At 34.3% G+C, this 15,138-nt stretch overlaps 1 protein-coding gene across 2 annotated transcripts; it reads right to left on the bottom strand.

Moving 5' to 3' along the window:
• Positions 1-2,836: 2,836 nt before the first annotated feature.
• Positions 2,837-11,888, bottom strand: LOC108223429 (hydroxymethylglutaryl-CoA lyase, mitochondrial). Of its 2 annotated transcripts, XM_017397691.2 has the most exons (9): positions 11,715-11,888; positions 11,300-11,488; positions 10,640-10,802; positions 10,320-10,499; positions 6,312-6,392; positions 6,070-6,233; positions 5,522-5,658; positions 3,794-3,909; positions 2,837-3,490 (listed from the first exon to the last, which is right to left on the bottom strand). In XM_017397691.2, the coding sequence occupies exons 2-9, from the start codon at positions 11,440-11,442 to the stop codon at positions 3,242-3,244; spliced, it is 1,233 nt and encodes a 410-aa protein (XP_017253180.1). In that variant the 5' UTR covers positions 11,443-11,488; positions 11,715-11,888; the 3' UTR covers positions 2,837-3,241. The 2 variants fall into 2 exon arrangements, with proteins under 2 accessions (XP_017253180.1, XP_063949512.1); XM_064093442.1 differs by lacking the exon at positions 11,715-11,888 and having other exon boundaries at positions 3,026-3,490; positions 11,296-11,476.
• Positions 11,889-15,138: the final 3,250 nt, after the last annotated feature.

Below are 15,138 nucleotides of genomic sequence, written 5' to 3'. Positions count from 1 at the left end.
AATCACCTCATGAAGTCTTGTTTCATGAGCCTCCTGACTACTCATCTCTCAAAGCTTTTGGGTGTCTTTGCTATATTTCAGATTTATATTATCCTCCAGATAAATTTAAGCCTAAGACATTGAGATGTGTCTTCTTAGGTTATCCTTTTAACAAGAAAGGCTATAGAGTTATGGAATTGACTACAAAGAAATGTTATATTACAAGAGATATTAAATTTGTGGAGCACCAATTTCCCTTCCATACCATATCTGCCAGTCCTAAGTCTGTAGCTGATTTCATGTTCACTTGTTCACCTTTTCATGAGTTGTTCTCTACAGAGTCAACTCCTATACCTACTGTGTCTACTAGTGATCAGCCTGGTCACACTGAGACAACAGTAGAGGTACCTGCTTCTGCTGCTTCCTCACCTACTGAGACTGCAGAATCAACATTGCCTATTGTTCCTGTTAGACCTGCTAGAACCAAAAAGCTTCCTGCCAAGTTCCAGGACTACACAGGATTACCAATCTCTGCTCATCCATCTGCAGGTCTCATATCAGGTAAACAGTTGTCAGCTTCTTGCACTTATCCACTACAGGATTATATGACATATAGTCAATTCTCTCCATCCTACACCAACTTTCTTTGTGCTACTACTGCTCTGCCTGTTCCATATAATTTTAAACAGGCCAGTCAAGATGCAAATTGGCTTAAAGCTATGAAGACTGAATTACATGCTCTGGAATCCAATAATACCTGGGAGCTTGTTCCCAAACCTGCAGACAAGCATATTGTTGATTGTAAGTGGATTTTCAAGATTAAATACCTTCCAGATGGCTCCATTGACAGATACAAAGCCTGGCTGGTTGCCAAAGGCTTTACTCAGAAATTTGGTCTTGATTTCTTTGAGACATTCGCCCCGGTTGCCAAAATGACAACTGTCCGATTGTTTATTGCTGTAGCTGCCTCTCAACAATGGCCAATAACCCAATTAGATGTCACTAACGCATTTCTTCATGGTGATCTACATGAAGATGTCTATATGCGTATTCCTCCCGGATATACTCAGCTGTCATCTATTCCTGCTGTTAATGCCATCACTGATATTGGAAATTGGGTTTGTAAACTCATTAAATCTATCTATGGTTTGCGTCAAGCACCTCGCTGTTGGTTCACAAAATTCTTTGTGACACTCATGAAATTTGGATTCACTCAATGTCATGCTGATAATAGCTTGTTTACGTATCACAAAGGTGCTCATTTTGTTGCTGTTCTTGTCTACGTTGATGACATTCTCATCACAGGGACTTGCAAGAATTTAATTCAACAAGTCATTCAGTTCATGGCCAAAGCTTTCAAGGTTAAAGACCTGGGCTCTCTTAAATATTTTCTAGGGATTGAAGCAGCAAGATCTCTCTCTGGCATTTACCTACATCAACGCAAGTACACTCTGGATATCTTGACAGATACTGGTCTTACTGCTGCTAGACCGTCCAAAATTCCAATGGAACAGAATCAAACTCTTACTACTACCTCTAGTCCTCACTTATCTGACAAGGACACGTTTCTGTATAGACGTCTGGTTGGGAGGCTTATCTACCTTACAGTCACACGACCTGACATCTCTTACTCAGTCCAAGTGCTTTCCCAATTTCTGGCCAAACCCAGAATTGATCATCTGAATGCAGCATATAAGGTTGTTCGCTATCTCAAACAATCACCAGGTCAAGGCATTTTCTTTAGTATCAACTCTGTACCAACTTTGACTGCTTTTTGTGATTCTGATTGGGGTGGCTGCCATCAGACTCGACACTCACTTACTGGGTATTGCATGTTGTTTGGAGCTTCTATAATCTCCTGGAAAAGCAAAAAGCAGCACACGATTTCACGTTCTTCAGCTGAGGCTGAGTATCGGTGTATGGCAGATACCTGTTGTGAACTCACCTGGTTATTAAGCTTGTTCAAAGCTTTTGGCTATCATAAGCTTACACCAGTTACTCTTCACTGTGACAGCAAATCCGCTCTTCACATTGCCAGTAATCCTGTGTTTCATGAACACACGAAACACATTGATATCGATTGTCATCTTGTTCGTGAACAGCTTCAGCTTGGGGTCATCAAAACTCAGTATATTCCTTCCAATGCTCAACCTGCTGATATTTTTACCAAGGCTTTATCCTCCAGTCAGTTGGCTAGTCTTTTGTCCAAGTTGGGTGTTTGCAACATGTTCAAACCCTCCAACTTGAGGGGGGATGTTACAGATACTAGTAGAGAATGCAGCAACACAGCAAGCACAAGTGAGCAGCTACACACAGGAACCAAACCAGAACAAGTAGTGGCAAAAACAGTTACATCTTAGCTGTCATTAGCTGTCATTCTGTTACAAAGAGCACGTTCTTCATCACTGTATATAGAATCATGTAGATAGTTCTAGAGTAGAGCTAAAGTCTATATAAGTACATTTTCTGTGTAATCAAATGCTGAATGTTCTAGTTTTATACAGTATCAATAGAATGTTTTCTTCCTTGAGCTTAATTCTCTGATTGCTCTAATGGAGCAACTGTGTTTTGTGATACCACGTATGGTGAAAGGCTCGCTGGAATTGAGTTTAATTTTTAAGGTTTTTACTACTTTCACACTCATAATACTTCTTTTACAAAAATAATATAAGCAGTATATAGCTTTCTCATTGTGATTGTAGTAGCATATAGCTTATATCAACAACCGGAGGAGTTGTTCATTTGATAGTAAATATTTAATGTGACAAAGGAATTTCATAGGTAGATACAAATTTTCGACTATACATTCATGAAGCAGAAAACCAATAATTTCTTCAAAATAATTTATAAGAGAGAATAAAAAAACCAACGTAATTGAAATATATCAGAAGCAAAATTTGCTCATCTCTGTAAATTGTGTAGATTTTGTGCCATCTCCACTTTAGTGCTACATAATATGAAAAATAGTTCTCTATCTTTAGTTAACAGCCATTACAAGCTACTCTATCTTCTTCAGTTAACAGCCATTACAATCCCCCCTTCACTGTTTGACCCAAATTCCGCGCAATAAATATCTAAAGGATGATTTACAGTAAAGGATGTATATTGTTTTACACACAACATAAGTACCGAGAAGGGAGATCCCCAAACACCTAATAGAAAAAGGCCATTTTATGGTTTTGATGCCACTGTTAATTTCTCTGTCTTTGTTCTCAAATTCATTATGGAGCTTCAGATGGTAGCTTTAGTAATTGGAAGTACTTTAAAGCTTTGATACGTTTACCAAAGTCTTGCTCAAGGCAATTGCAGTTTTGGAACTAGATGGTCTTCCAAGATGTTTAGAGATGAAATTTCCGGCCAATATCAGCTTTCTTAGGTCAACATTGGTCTTCACTCCTAATCCATCAAGCATATAAACAACATCCTCTGTGGCAACATTTCCAGTTGCACTTTTCGCATATGGACAACCCCCAAGTCCTGATACAGAAGAATCGACCGTGCTGATCCCCATCTAGAGAAAAACAAAATATTTGCAATTAGTACATGCACTTAGGCTTGTCAATGGATCGGATCGACCTATATCCATATCCATATCCATTTATTTTATCGGATTCGGATTCAGGTCGGATCGGATTTTCGCTCCATTGACAGGCCTACTATGCACTAATACATTCTCATTATATTATCCCAAATCTATAGTTGCTTATCAAATAAACATTACACGAATTTGGGCAGAGTAGTTACGTGTAGCTGTAAATATAAAAGTATGTAAAGAAGTAAGACTCAGCATCTACAGATGAATAAGATGACATACTTGAAGGGACACAAGAATGTTAGAAAGAGCTTGCCCATATGTGTCATGGAAATGAACAGCAAGTTTCTCTTTGGGCACAACATTAACAACTTCTTCCAGCATTCGAACAACAGTTCCTGCACAGAAAGACATGCAACTCTGAAAAACACAATAACCCTTGCAGATAGTCCACACAAAACACAGCTAATAAATAATTAAATAAACAGTGGATGATATACTTATGGAGTAATTAATACACTCTTCTACACCACACATTTGCATCCAATATAAAAGATGCATCTACACCAGGCAAGAACGAAAGTAAACAAAAATCAAAATAATAGTTAAGCTTAGTTGCAAGCATATAAGATGATATATTATTATATGCAGTTGGCAGTGAACTAGAAATGTTCTAATACACTTTTTTCCCTATTAAAGGAGTCTAATCATATTTGTTGGTTTATCTTAAAATTCAATATTTTCCTCCATTATAGAAAAAGAGACTTTCCAAGTTAAATACACCGTCATATCCTGATGAGTTGAGATACGCATTCAGTAGATTTCTGAAACAGCTTTGTTGAAATTTTGGAATTGAATAATATTCACGTCAACTTGGAATTTTAGTATTTAAAAAATGTACAAATTTAGATCTAGCAAACGTGGCAATCTTCTTGCAAAAGGAGTTTGATAATTTAAATTGTCATCTTATCGACCATATACCAAAGCTCCTGTGCAATAAGTACAAAATGCAAGCAAATACATAGTGCATAAAATAAGCAAATGACACTATTTAGACAACAAATGATAAAGGCACCGACTAGGGCTGAGCAAACGGTTGGTTCGGTCGAAAACCGAACCGAACCGAAATAACTGAAAACCGAACTTTCATATTTTTCGAAACCGAACCGGACCGTACTTCTCTTTCAAACCGAACCGAACCGAAATTACTTCGGTTTTTTCGGTTCGGTTCGTTTAGAACCAAACTTTTTATATAAAAGAAAAACATTAGTTTGTTGTACTTGTTTCTGGAGCCTCAACTTCATCTTTCTTTCTATTCCAGCTGACTATACTTTTTGTTTAGAAAGAAGGACGGAATGTAAAGCAAGATTAGCAGGGAAGCAGGTTCATGTAGTTTGCGTAGCTTCCCCAACTCAAAGCCATATCAATGCTGAAGATGGCAAAGCTCCTTTACAGCAAAGCCATTTTCATTACATTTGTTAATACAGAGTTCAACCACAGACGCTTCCTTAAACAAGGATTACTAAACTCTCTGGATAGTCTCCCCGGTTTCATATTCGAAACAATCCCTGATGGCCTCCCTCCTTCAGACCCACTAAATTATATATAAATATAATTTATATATTTTTATATAAAACTTCAGTTATTTCGGATAAACCGAAGTTTTGTTTTTCAAAAACTGGACCGAACCGAACTTTTAGTTCGGTCATAACCGAAAACCGAACTAACCGGGATTTTAACAAATTCCAAACCGAACCGAACCGAAATTGTACAGTTCGGTTCGGTTAGTTCGGTTTGCTCACCCCTAGCACCAACCCAAGAGTAGAAAAAAGGAAGGAAAAGAGTCAGAGGGGGATCACAAGCAAAATTCTGAAGTTGCACATAAATCACTAAAGTGGTAAACACCTGTATGATTGAAAATCATGTTCTAATACCTGAGCAGTCAAACAAATTATACCGGTTGTAACTGCCAGACAAATATGTTAAATGCTCAAGAAGAATATTAATTACCAGGGGTCCCAACGCCAATTGTATCACCAAGGGAAATTTCCATACAGCCCATACTCAGAAGTTCTTTAGCCACATAGGCCACTTTTGAAGGTGGTACTGCTCCTTCCTCCGGACACCCGACAACACAGGATACATATCTATCAAATATTAAGCACCAATAGTTTGACGACTGTTAGAATATAATTAACATACTATGCAGAATGTAGTATCTTGATTATACTCACAAACTTCCTATAAACTTTGTGTGTATTTCTATAAAAATAAAACATTATATATTATTCACATGTTGTATGATCTATGTACATCAAAAGGGAAGGAGGGGGGGTATATAACTTTGTATACAATAGTATTTACCAAACCTCAAATCCCAGTAAAAAATAAGAATTCAAGGAGCAGCCTACTCAAGGAGTCGAAAGTAGTCAAAACAATGAAATATGCTTAGAAGGGGTAATATTTTCTATTTTCTGATCAAGAGAAGAAATAAACACAAAGATGCATCGTTGAATACTAAATTTATGCCCGAACAAGGTTATCATAAGACAGCATACCCCCGGACTGGAATAGAAAGTTTCTGCGCAGCAAGAGCAACCTCGCGGAAACGAGCAAGACTATCCTCAATGCTACAATTTATGTTTGATCGCGAGAAGGACTCGGACGCTGAAGCAAATACAGCCACCTCTTTAGCTCCAGCAGCAACAGCTGCCTCAAAACCCTGCAACGTAATAAGAAGAAAGGTCACACCTGCATCTAACAGCTTGTAAATGTGTATTCCTCTACGAAGGGGTCTTACTTTGAGATTAGGAGCTAAAACGGGGAATCGAGCACCTTCAACGTTTTGAATTGCCTGAATTACATCCTTTGCATCTGCTAGCTAACAAATAGGTTTTGTTGCAGTGTAAATAAACATGGCTAATACTCACAATATCCTTCAAAGATATGCAGGATGGTACAAGATTGAAAGACCAGACAACAAGAAAAATAAGAGAATTAGTTTCACGATATTCTATAAAGCTTCAATATTTATATTACATCTTGGCTCTTGCCCTTGTATAATGCTACTTAAGTAGAGAAAAACAAAGGTTATAAGAGACGGTACATTTAAAATTCACAACACCTGGAGATTCATTAAAAAACAATTTTTCTCTTTGAACCAAGAATCCAGAAAAAGAATAGAGATCAAACATAAAAATCACATTGGCAATACAAGTATACAACACGTACACAAAAGAAAAAGAAAAAAAAAAAAGAAATTTATCTTGATTGATTTTAGATACCTCGGGCTTCTAAATCCTATCACTTGTAAGCTCAGTAAAATTTTAATGAATGAAATTTTACCAAAATCTACTTTCCAATAATAGTCTGCAAGTTTGCAATTATTATTTATTTTCCAACTCTATTACCATAAATCTTGAGTATTTCTACTAGTCAACTTATCAGATAAAAATAATACACCTAATCAGGTACAATAATAACTTATCAATGAGCAATATATCATAAATAGGAATTAATTTGTTAAGTTTTGGGTCAGCATCACATTGGTGCAAAAACGCTGCTTTCTAAATTCAACAGCATAGGACAGAAAAAGTATTATATAAATTAGTCATATATATTTTACAACGATCTACTGAATACACGAGACACAAATAAGTAATTGACAGATTAATGCAGTCTGAATTAGCTTAAAAGGGTTACAACAGGCCAAAATAATTACATATTATTTGTTTGAAAAGGACCAACAGCAAGCAAAAGAAGTAAATATCTATGTAACAGTTATTCTTTACTCTGAACATTTTAAATGCTAATAATTATTTCTTAAATTTTCTGAATAAGCAAATGCCCTGAAATTAAAACTTTTTATAATCAAGAGTTCTCCGATACGAACCACAACACATCACCGAATGGGAAGAAATCTCAAGCACCTCTATTCGAGACTCCGGTGGTCGGTTTGACGCAGGCCTAAACCGAAGATTTTGATTAAAAAGTTTGAAAAATCCAGCTCAAAACGCAAAAGACAAATTTTGACCGACTCAAAGTGCTCAGGATTGTCATGGCTCAGATCTACGGAAATTCATTAAAAAAACAGGTGTGATCTTTTCAAAATATAAAACTATATGATTATGATTATGTGATTGTTTATTATTTTTCATATTTCATGATTATGTATAATTGGATTGTTTTATATCCTTTTTCATTTTTTTAATCTATTTTGTCTGAATTTAAGTAGATTGGATATGTGTTATCAATCCTATTTTATATGATCAGTTAAATTTTATGTGTTCCGTTTCTTCATGTTCATGTTCGTCTCTTAGTTTTATGCTAGTGTTCTTGATGATTATTTGCGATTCTTGGATGGTGACGGTGGAGGTGGTGTAGTGGTGACTTAATTAGTGCGCGTTGTAATATTAGATTATCCTGATTGACTAATTTTATTGCGTGATATTAGTTTTAGCTTTGATTTGGTTTTGATAGTAGTAATTGTAGAGCTTAATTTTTAGTTATTTTTGAATGGCTAGTTGACTCTTTTTAAATTTGTTCACCTTTGGATTTTGACCTTTCTCTACATGTTTTTATTTGAATTTTTGTGTTTTATCAGAAGATTAATTGATATAATCTTTATTGCTGATTAATGTACCTGAATTTCATTATTCATGGGGGCCATAAAAGATGGCTTTATTGTGCCTTAATGTGGTATTACTGCGCCATTAATGGTTGATTGGTTGATTGGTGTATACCAAATTTATGTTGTGCTGATACTGATGATTAGCTAAAATCGTGCCAAATTTGTTTATCAAGATTTTGTTTGGTATTTGATTAGATATATCTTAGCTATGCTTTCAAAATTTTAATTATATTTTAAATATTTATTGACATAACTATCATTATTTTCTGATGGGATTTATATTTTATTATGTATCTAACCAAAGAGATCTCATTATCTCTTTGGTGTAGATTTTTTTAATAATTTGTTTTACATAAATTATTGATTTTACTTTCCTTATTCTTTAAAAAATATATTATATTCATATTTTTATTTATGAGTTTGTTGACTCTTTTCCTCAATCATTTTAGATAGTTTTATTATTTTGTTGTATGCATGAACTTATTATGGTTTTATTTGTATTGTATTTTTCAGGATACACGAGTGGAAGAAAGAATGGTAGCATGACCTTTTATGAGTGTTTTCTTATCGAACATTAAAGCTTTATTGTCTAAGTGTCTTCGGTCATCTCTGCATGTCCGAGGGTTAGATTGTAAACTTTCTTGGACGAAAGGAACTCCTTGCAGCGGCCTTTGTATTCTGATACAATTCGTTATACGAGAAAGTATCTTGTGACCAAAAAAAAAAAAAAAAAATCTGAATAACCGTTTCTAGATTAAATACATACACTAGCCCCAACACAATACAGCAGATGGTTAGATTCTAAACATAATTAAATCTTAATGGCGAACTACATAACCCCATTTCTCTGTTACGCCATGCTTCTAGACCAAAAGAAATCTTTTCATCAGCTAAAGGCAGTGGACTCACAAGTTGCGGTAGCATGCAGCGCATTAAAAATGGGCAAAAGTTTAGATATAGGATTATTGATTACAAGTCCAAACAAAACAAAATCATTGGTTCAATTGTAAGGAGTGTTGGACTGGAATGAGGGAGTAAAGGGTCTAGGGTACAAATCCTGTTCTGGTTATTTTTAAAACAAACTATCCAGCACCATATGCACTTCATTACTGAGAAACCCAATTTAAAGAAATTGCACAGACTCCATCATCCAGACCAGCTTCTCATTGGCTAAAGGCAGTGGACATGCAAGTTGGGCAAGCACAGAGTGCACCAAAAAGGTACAGGAAAGTTTGATAAGCATCATTAACTACAAGCCCTAAGAAAACAAAATCATTGGTCTGATTGTGTTGAGTGAGAGATTTTAATGTGGGAGTAAAGGGTCTGGGTCCAAATCTTCTTCAAGTAATTTTTCAAACAAATTCTCCAATGCCGTATGAACCTCATTACTTTTAAGCACACAAAATCCAAACAAATAGCACAGTGTCCATAGCCAAGGTTGCAAAGGATTAGCTATAAGATTAATGATTGTGAATCATAAAAAACAAAACCGTTGGTTTATTGTATGTTTGGACTTGAATGTGTTATATTTCAACAACATTTCTGGACGTTCACATTAAGCTTCGGCTGAAAGATGGAAAGTACATCAAAAAGTCTGTCTTATGTTTTTACATGTACCTCAATTGAGATCTGTGAAAAGGCCCAAAAACCATATATGTAGGCATAAATCTATCAATTTTTCGAATTCAACCTATACTGGTCTAGAAATCTCAGCAACCTGTATCCCGTGTTCCACACTTCCATTAGCTCGCTCTCCCTTGAGAGCGCCTTATCAGCACTAGAATAAGTATTACGTATAGTCAAACTTAAACCAAACTACCTAGGTCTTTGCATCTTTCATTAAAGAGTTTAATCACCAGTGCAAGCTCCAAAAGGGTAACAGTCATCACCTTCAAAACTCTGCTACGGTTTCAGAAAGTCCCCAACTCAACGACATAAAATAAATACGCCACTATGTAAATTAAGTCATGAGAGTACTATAGGACCGAAGCCAATTTAAACTTCAAAGCAATGGAGAAGATTGCATGACATGTAGCGCTTCATTACAAATCACTAGAAACTCAGCAAGTCCAACTTCAGATAAAAATATAAAAATCCAATTGCTCATAGGAAACAATAATAACACACAACACAAACGAAGGCCAAAAAGAATCTATAGATGCATATGGACTTCTTTACCTGAGGTACCCATTTTGGAGAGACAAAACTAGTAGCCTCAACAATATGCAGCCCGGAAGAAACTAGCATCTTTATCAACTCAACCTTCACAGCAGTGGGCACAATCTCTTTCTCGTTTTGCAACCCATCCCTTGGACCGACTTCCCATATTTTTACAAATCCAGGAATGGTTCCTAGTAACTGAAAACATATCAAACTTTTGACTGTCACCGAAGAAGAAAGTATCATTGAAAAGTTTGATTCAAAAATTCAACATGACCTAGTATGGTAGCATGCCAAAGAAAACTAATTAACATCAAATTATATGATATCGAACACACCTTATGCTTTACTGTATGATCTTTGTAGTAGGAGCTGTAATGCCTTGATATATTTGACGTATCGTGAAAATTGACCAACGATCTGCGTGCTTGATTTGAGAACTTTTTTGGTAACAAACCGTTCACATATGTAGTTTCAGATGCTTCTCCTAAAGTCTCATCACTACACAAACAAACTCAGTGTCATTCCAATAAGAAATGCAAACTAGCTACACTATTTTTACAGAATAAAAAATTGGAATTCAAACTTAAAACTGGAACAATTGGGAAATAGATGCAGCATAACCTTCCATGAAGAGGAAACTTACCGTATCCAATTTTGGCATACCATAAGCTTAAGTCAACATATGATATAATCAAACCAAACAAAACATACACAGTATATCTATCTATGAGTAGGGTCTCGGGAGGGTAAGATGTACCCAAACCATGTTGTTTCTGTGAAGACCCCGACTTAGTATACACATATATATAAATGCATACCATAGGCTAAAGTATGCATTAAATAGTTTAGAGTGCAAACAAAAAGCTGAATGATCCAAAATTTAAATGGGCACTAATTATCATAAACACTGGTAATCACTATGGCACTAATTAAAGAAACAAATAGCTCTATACTAGATGAATAAAGCTGTTAACAAGAGAAAAGTATATACCCACATTTGAGCTGAAGCAAAGCAACTATTTGATCCATCCATTTGATGGAAACACGTGGATGCTGATACGTCCCGAAACCGAAGAAAGCGAGGAGAAATCGAGCTGGAGAATCTGTTAATTACTGCCTTAAGAGCTCCTCCTCGCATTGGACCCGATAACAATAGCTAATCGCTAGTAAATTATACTACCTCACTAGACAAACAAAAGAATTAGAGATCAGTCAATTACAGCAACTCAAATTTAAATTGCTCATTTGATATATAAGCACCCAAAAGTGTAGAGTCCTAAATTCAGAGAACATACATATGAAAGAATCGACAGAGCTATAGCATAGCAAGAAATATAATTAGAAAAACAAACATTGATTGATTGTAATGAGTTGAAAAGAACAAAGCATGTTTCCCCTACAAATACTTACGATGTTTAAGTTAGGGCAAATCACTTTACATTCGACGATGATCCGTTCGGAAACACATGAAGAAAAAGGATGAGGATGAAATAACTGAGTCACATGAAGAAAAAGGATGAGGATGAAGTTATTTTCTGCTCCTTCCGTCCCTTTTACTGGTGTATTTTTGTTTTTGACGATACTCTAACCCATCGCGAAGTAAGGTACCATATAATTAAAAATAATAATAAAATTTATATCATTAAAAAATAAATTTAATTTATTTTAATATGTAACATTCAGATTTTAAATTATAATATTTAATCAAAAATTGATTAATTTGATTTTTTGAAAACCAAAATGAAAATGTAAAAGAGGATGGAAGGGATACTTTCTCATTCACTTTCACATTTATAATCACCTCCCTCATGTCCGCTATTTATTTATTTATGTCGTCCTAATTAAAGTCGATTGAAATGATCCTCATTTCAAAAGTGTCGCGGATGAAAATCGTAAAAAAATGATAATTAAGACTAATTGGTGAATCAAGAGATTAATTATGATGATTATTCGATCATTAATCAAAATTAATTTAAAGGTCATGTTCCTTTTACAATCTTATTATCTTAGCCTAAGAACCCTTAGAACGTTCTGGTGTTAATAAGGCTTCTGTATCAGAACTACAAATGTCGTGTTTATGTATCATATTTTAAAATTAATTTTAAACACTTACAACGATGCAAGAAACATATATTTACATTTATATCCTGAAAATCTATTTAAAATTTGGGGTTCTGCAGCAGAGCCTTATCGGTTCTATGATTCCATTTTAAGGATTGATTCTCTCTTTAGCGCGACCCATTAATTTAATATTATTTATAATAAAATTGTATATAACTATTTTTAAAATTTATAAATTTCCCATAACTTTTAGTATTCTATCCAATTTTAACATGTTACTCCGATTTTTAACTAATCAATCACCAATTTGACTGATATTTGACTAATTCTTATCTTTAACCTATTTTTGACACAATTTTTTCTAAAATCGCATCAAAATTTATTTGATTACCGATTAATCAACCAATTAATAGATTCATCAGTCAATTTTTTAAGACATTGGTCGAAACTAAAATAATCGGAGAGAATGTTAAGGGAAAATCTGAATATCAGGTCAAACCAGACGTTGAAAGACGCAATTGTAATTTTTAAGGTTTTACTCGAACTTCATTTCATTTTCTTGATACTTCGACACCGACGGATGAATTGGCGGATGTATTTATATAAATTGATTTAGGTTTGATCAGGGAATATACACTTTTTATACACATGGGTGTACTTGTACATTTTTTATTACCCATTCTTAAACTAGTTTAACTTTTCCCTAATTTGAAGTGAATCTAGGATCATCCTTTGCATTCCTTTTTTAGGATCAACCCTCACATTTTTTTTACAAGTATGATCGAAAACTGTCTTATGCTAAAAATTAGTTCCACCAATTCAATAACAGTAATTCTTTTATATAGAAGTCATTTCACCGAATAAAACTTTCTAACCATAATAAAAAAAAATTGTCAAAACTACTTTGATAACATATCTTATGAAAATACACTTATTTGCACTTTGATCGTTTAATTTATAATTTCTTTACAACAAAATGATTATTTTATGAAAGTTCTCACATAAATCATCGAACTATTTTGTTTTTAAAAGTTTACTATAAAAAATCTTAATGATCTTCTTTAAGTATTTTTTTTGGAATTGAAGTACCCAAAAACTCTGATAGTACTCACCTAAATCAGAGAAAGTATATACTAGATTTGCTTCTTGTAGCTCACTTATCTGATTCTACTTCTACTGAATTTTCTTTGTCAAAAGGCTTACATCTGAGCATAAAAGATGTACTAAAATTGTCTAATCCAAAAATATACAGAAGAATCATTTGCAAGGTATTGTATCTGAATCTTACAAAGACCAGATATTCTTATGATGTTCAACAGCTTTATTAGTTTCTTCAGGCAACTGCACAATCATATTGTGTCACATTAAATTTTCTGAAATATTTGAAGGACACAATGAATGTTGGCCTTTCCAACAAGTCTAAGTCACCTATTCACTTAACTGCACATTCGGATGCTGATTGGGGGTACTTGTACATTTTTTGCAAAATCTCTATCTGGTTATGAAATTTTTTAGGTTCTTCCTTGATTTCTTGGAAGACTAAGAAACTGAAAACTATTTCTAAACATTGTGTTGAGTCTGAATATCGAAGCATGAGTTATACTACCTTTGAGTTGATTTGGCGTCAAGGTCTTCTTCAATATTTACATGTTCAAGTTCCATTACCAATCAATCTCTAATTTGACAACACTTCTATCCAGCACACTGCATAGAATCGGATTCTTCAGGAAAGGATGATGCACTTAAAGATTGATTGTCATTTTATTTTAAGTATGTCGATTCTCAGTTCATTCAAATTTCTCACACCAAAACATCCCTTCAACTTGATGACATTCTGAGCAAACTATTACATGTTGTTCCTCACAAGTTTCTCAGTCTCAAATTTGGTTTAGATTTTGATCCTCTTTAACCATCGAAGCTTAAAGCGATATATTAAACTATTATGTAAAAATCGATAGTAGCTTTATGTTCCAGCTGTCAAAGTTAGTCGGCCGGTTAGATATTCTGTTAGTTGCTTTTATATACGCATTCAGTTTCATGAGCTCATTCCAATACAATCACTTTTATAGTTTTATTATTGATGTTTTCATGAAGTAGAATATGCTTCTTCTTATCACTTCTAATTTGTGTGCCACATACAAGTCTCATTAGCGTCTTAAAATTGCAAACCCCATCTGCATATCATCATAAAGAGTATTGGAAAACAATACTCTCTAAAATTTGGCAGTCTCACAATGACTCAATCACATGCCTATACAAATCTGGTTGTTAAAATGATTATAATACTGACCTAAAGAACAATCAAAAAACTTGTGAACTTGAAAAACACGCATTTGGCATTTGAATCGCATTTAGGTTGAAAAAACTAATTTTTATATTAATTTCACGCTCGTAAGACTCTCACTTTGTTATAATAATTTAGAAACTCTAAAAAAATTGTTGAATAAGATAATAGTGTGTTTAGAGCATCTTCAATGGGGTTGGCTATAATCGTTGGCTAAATTAGACCTGTGAGATATCATGTAAAATTTGTTGAACCTGTAAGTCATTGTGCTTCAATGATATTGCCTATATTGGTTGGCTATAATTTAAAAATAGCATGTTATTAATATTTTTGATTGTTAAAATAGAATATATCAGTTCAATATGGTAATAAATGATGTCTAATCTTCGTATAGATATTTTACATGCATGTAGTGGTTCGACAAATATAGTCATCCATAAGAGGTTGGCGAAAATTATAAATAAGAGATGAGTATGGTTGGAGTGTGAT

This window comes from Daucus carota, chromosome 5 (genome assembly GCF_001625215.2).
Source record: "Daucus carota subsp. sativus chromosome 5, DH1 v3.0, whole genome shotgun sequence".
Lineage (NCBI taxonomy): Eukaryota > Viridiplantae > Streptophyta > Magnoliopsida > Apiales > Apiaceae > Daucus > Daucus carota.
This window is presented reverse-complemented; position numbering and strand designations above follow the sequence as displayed.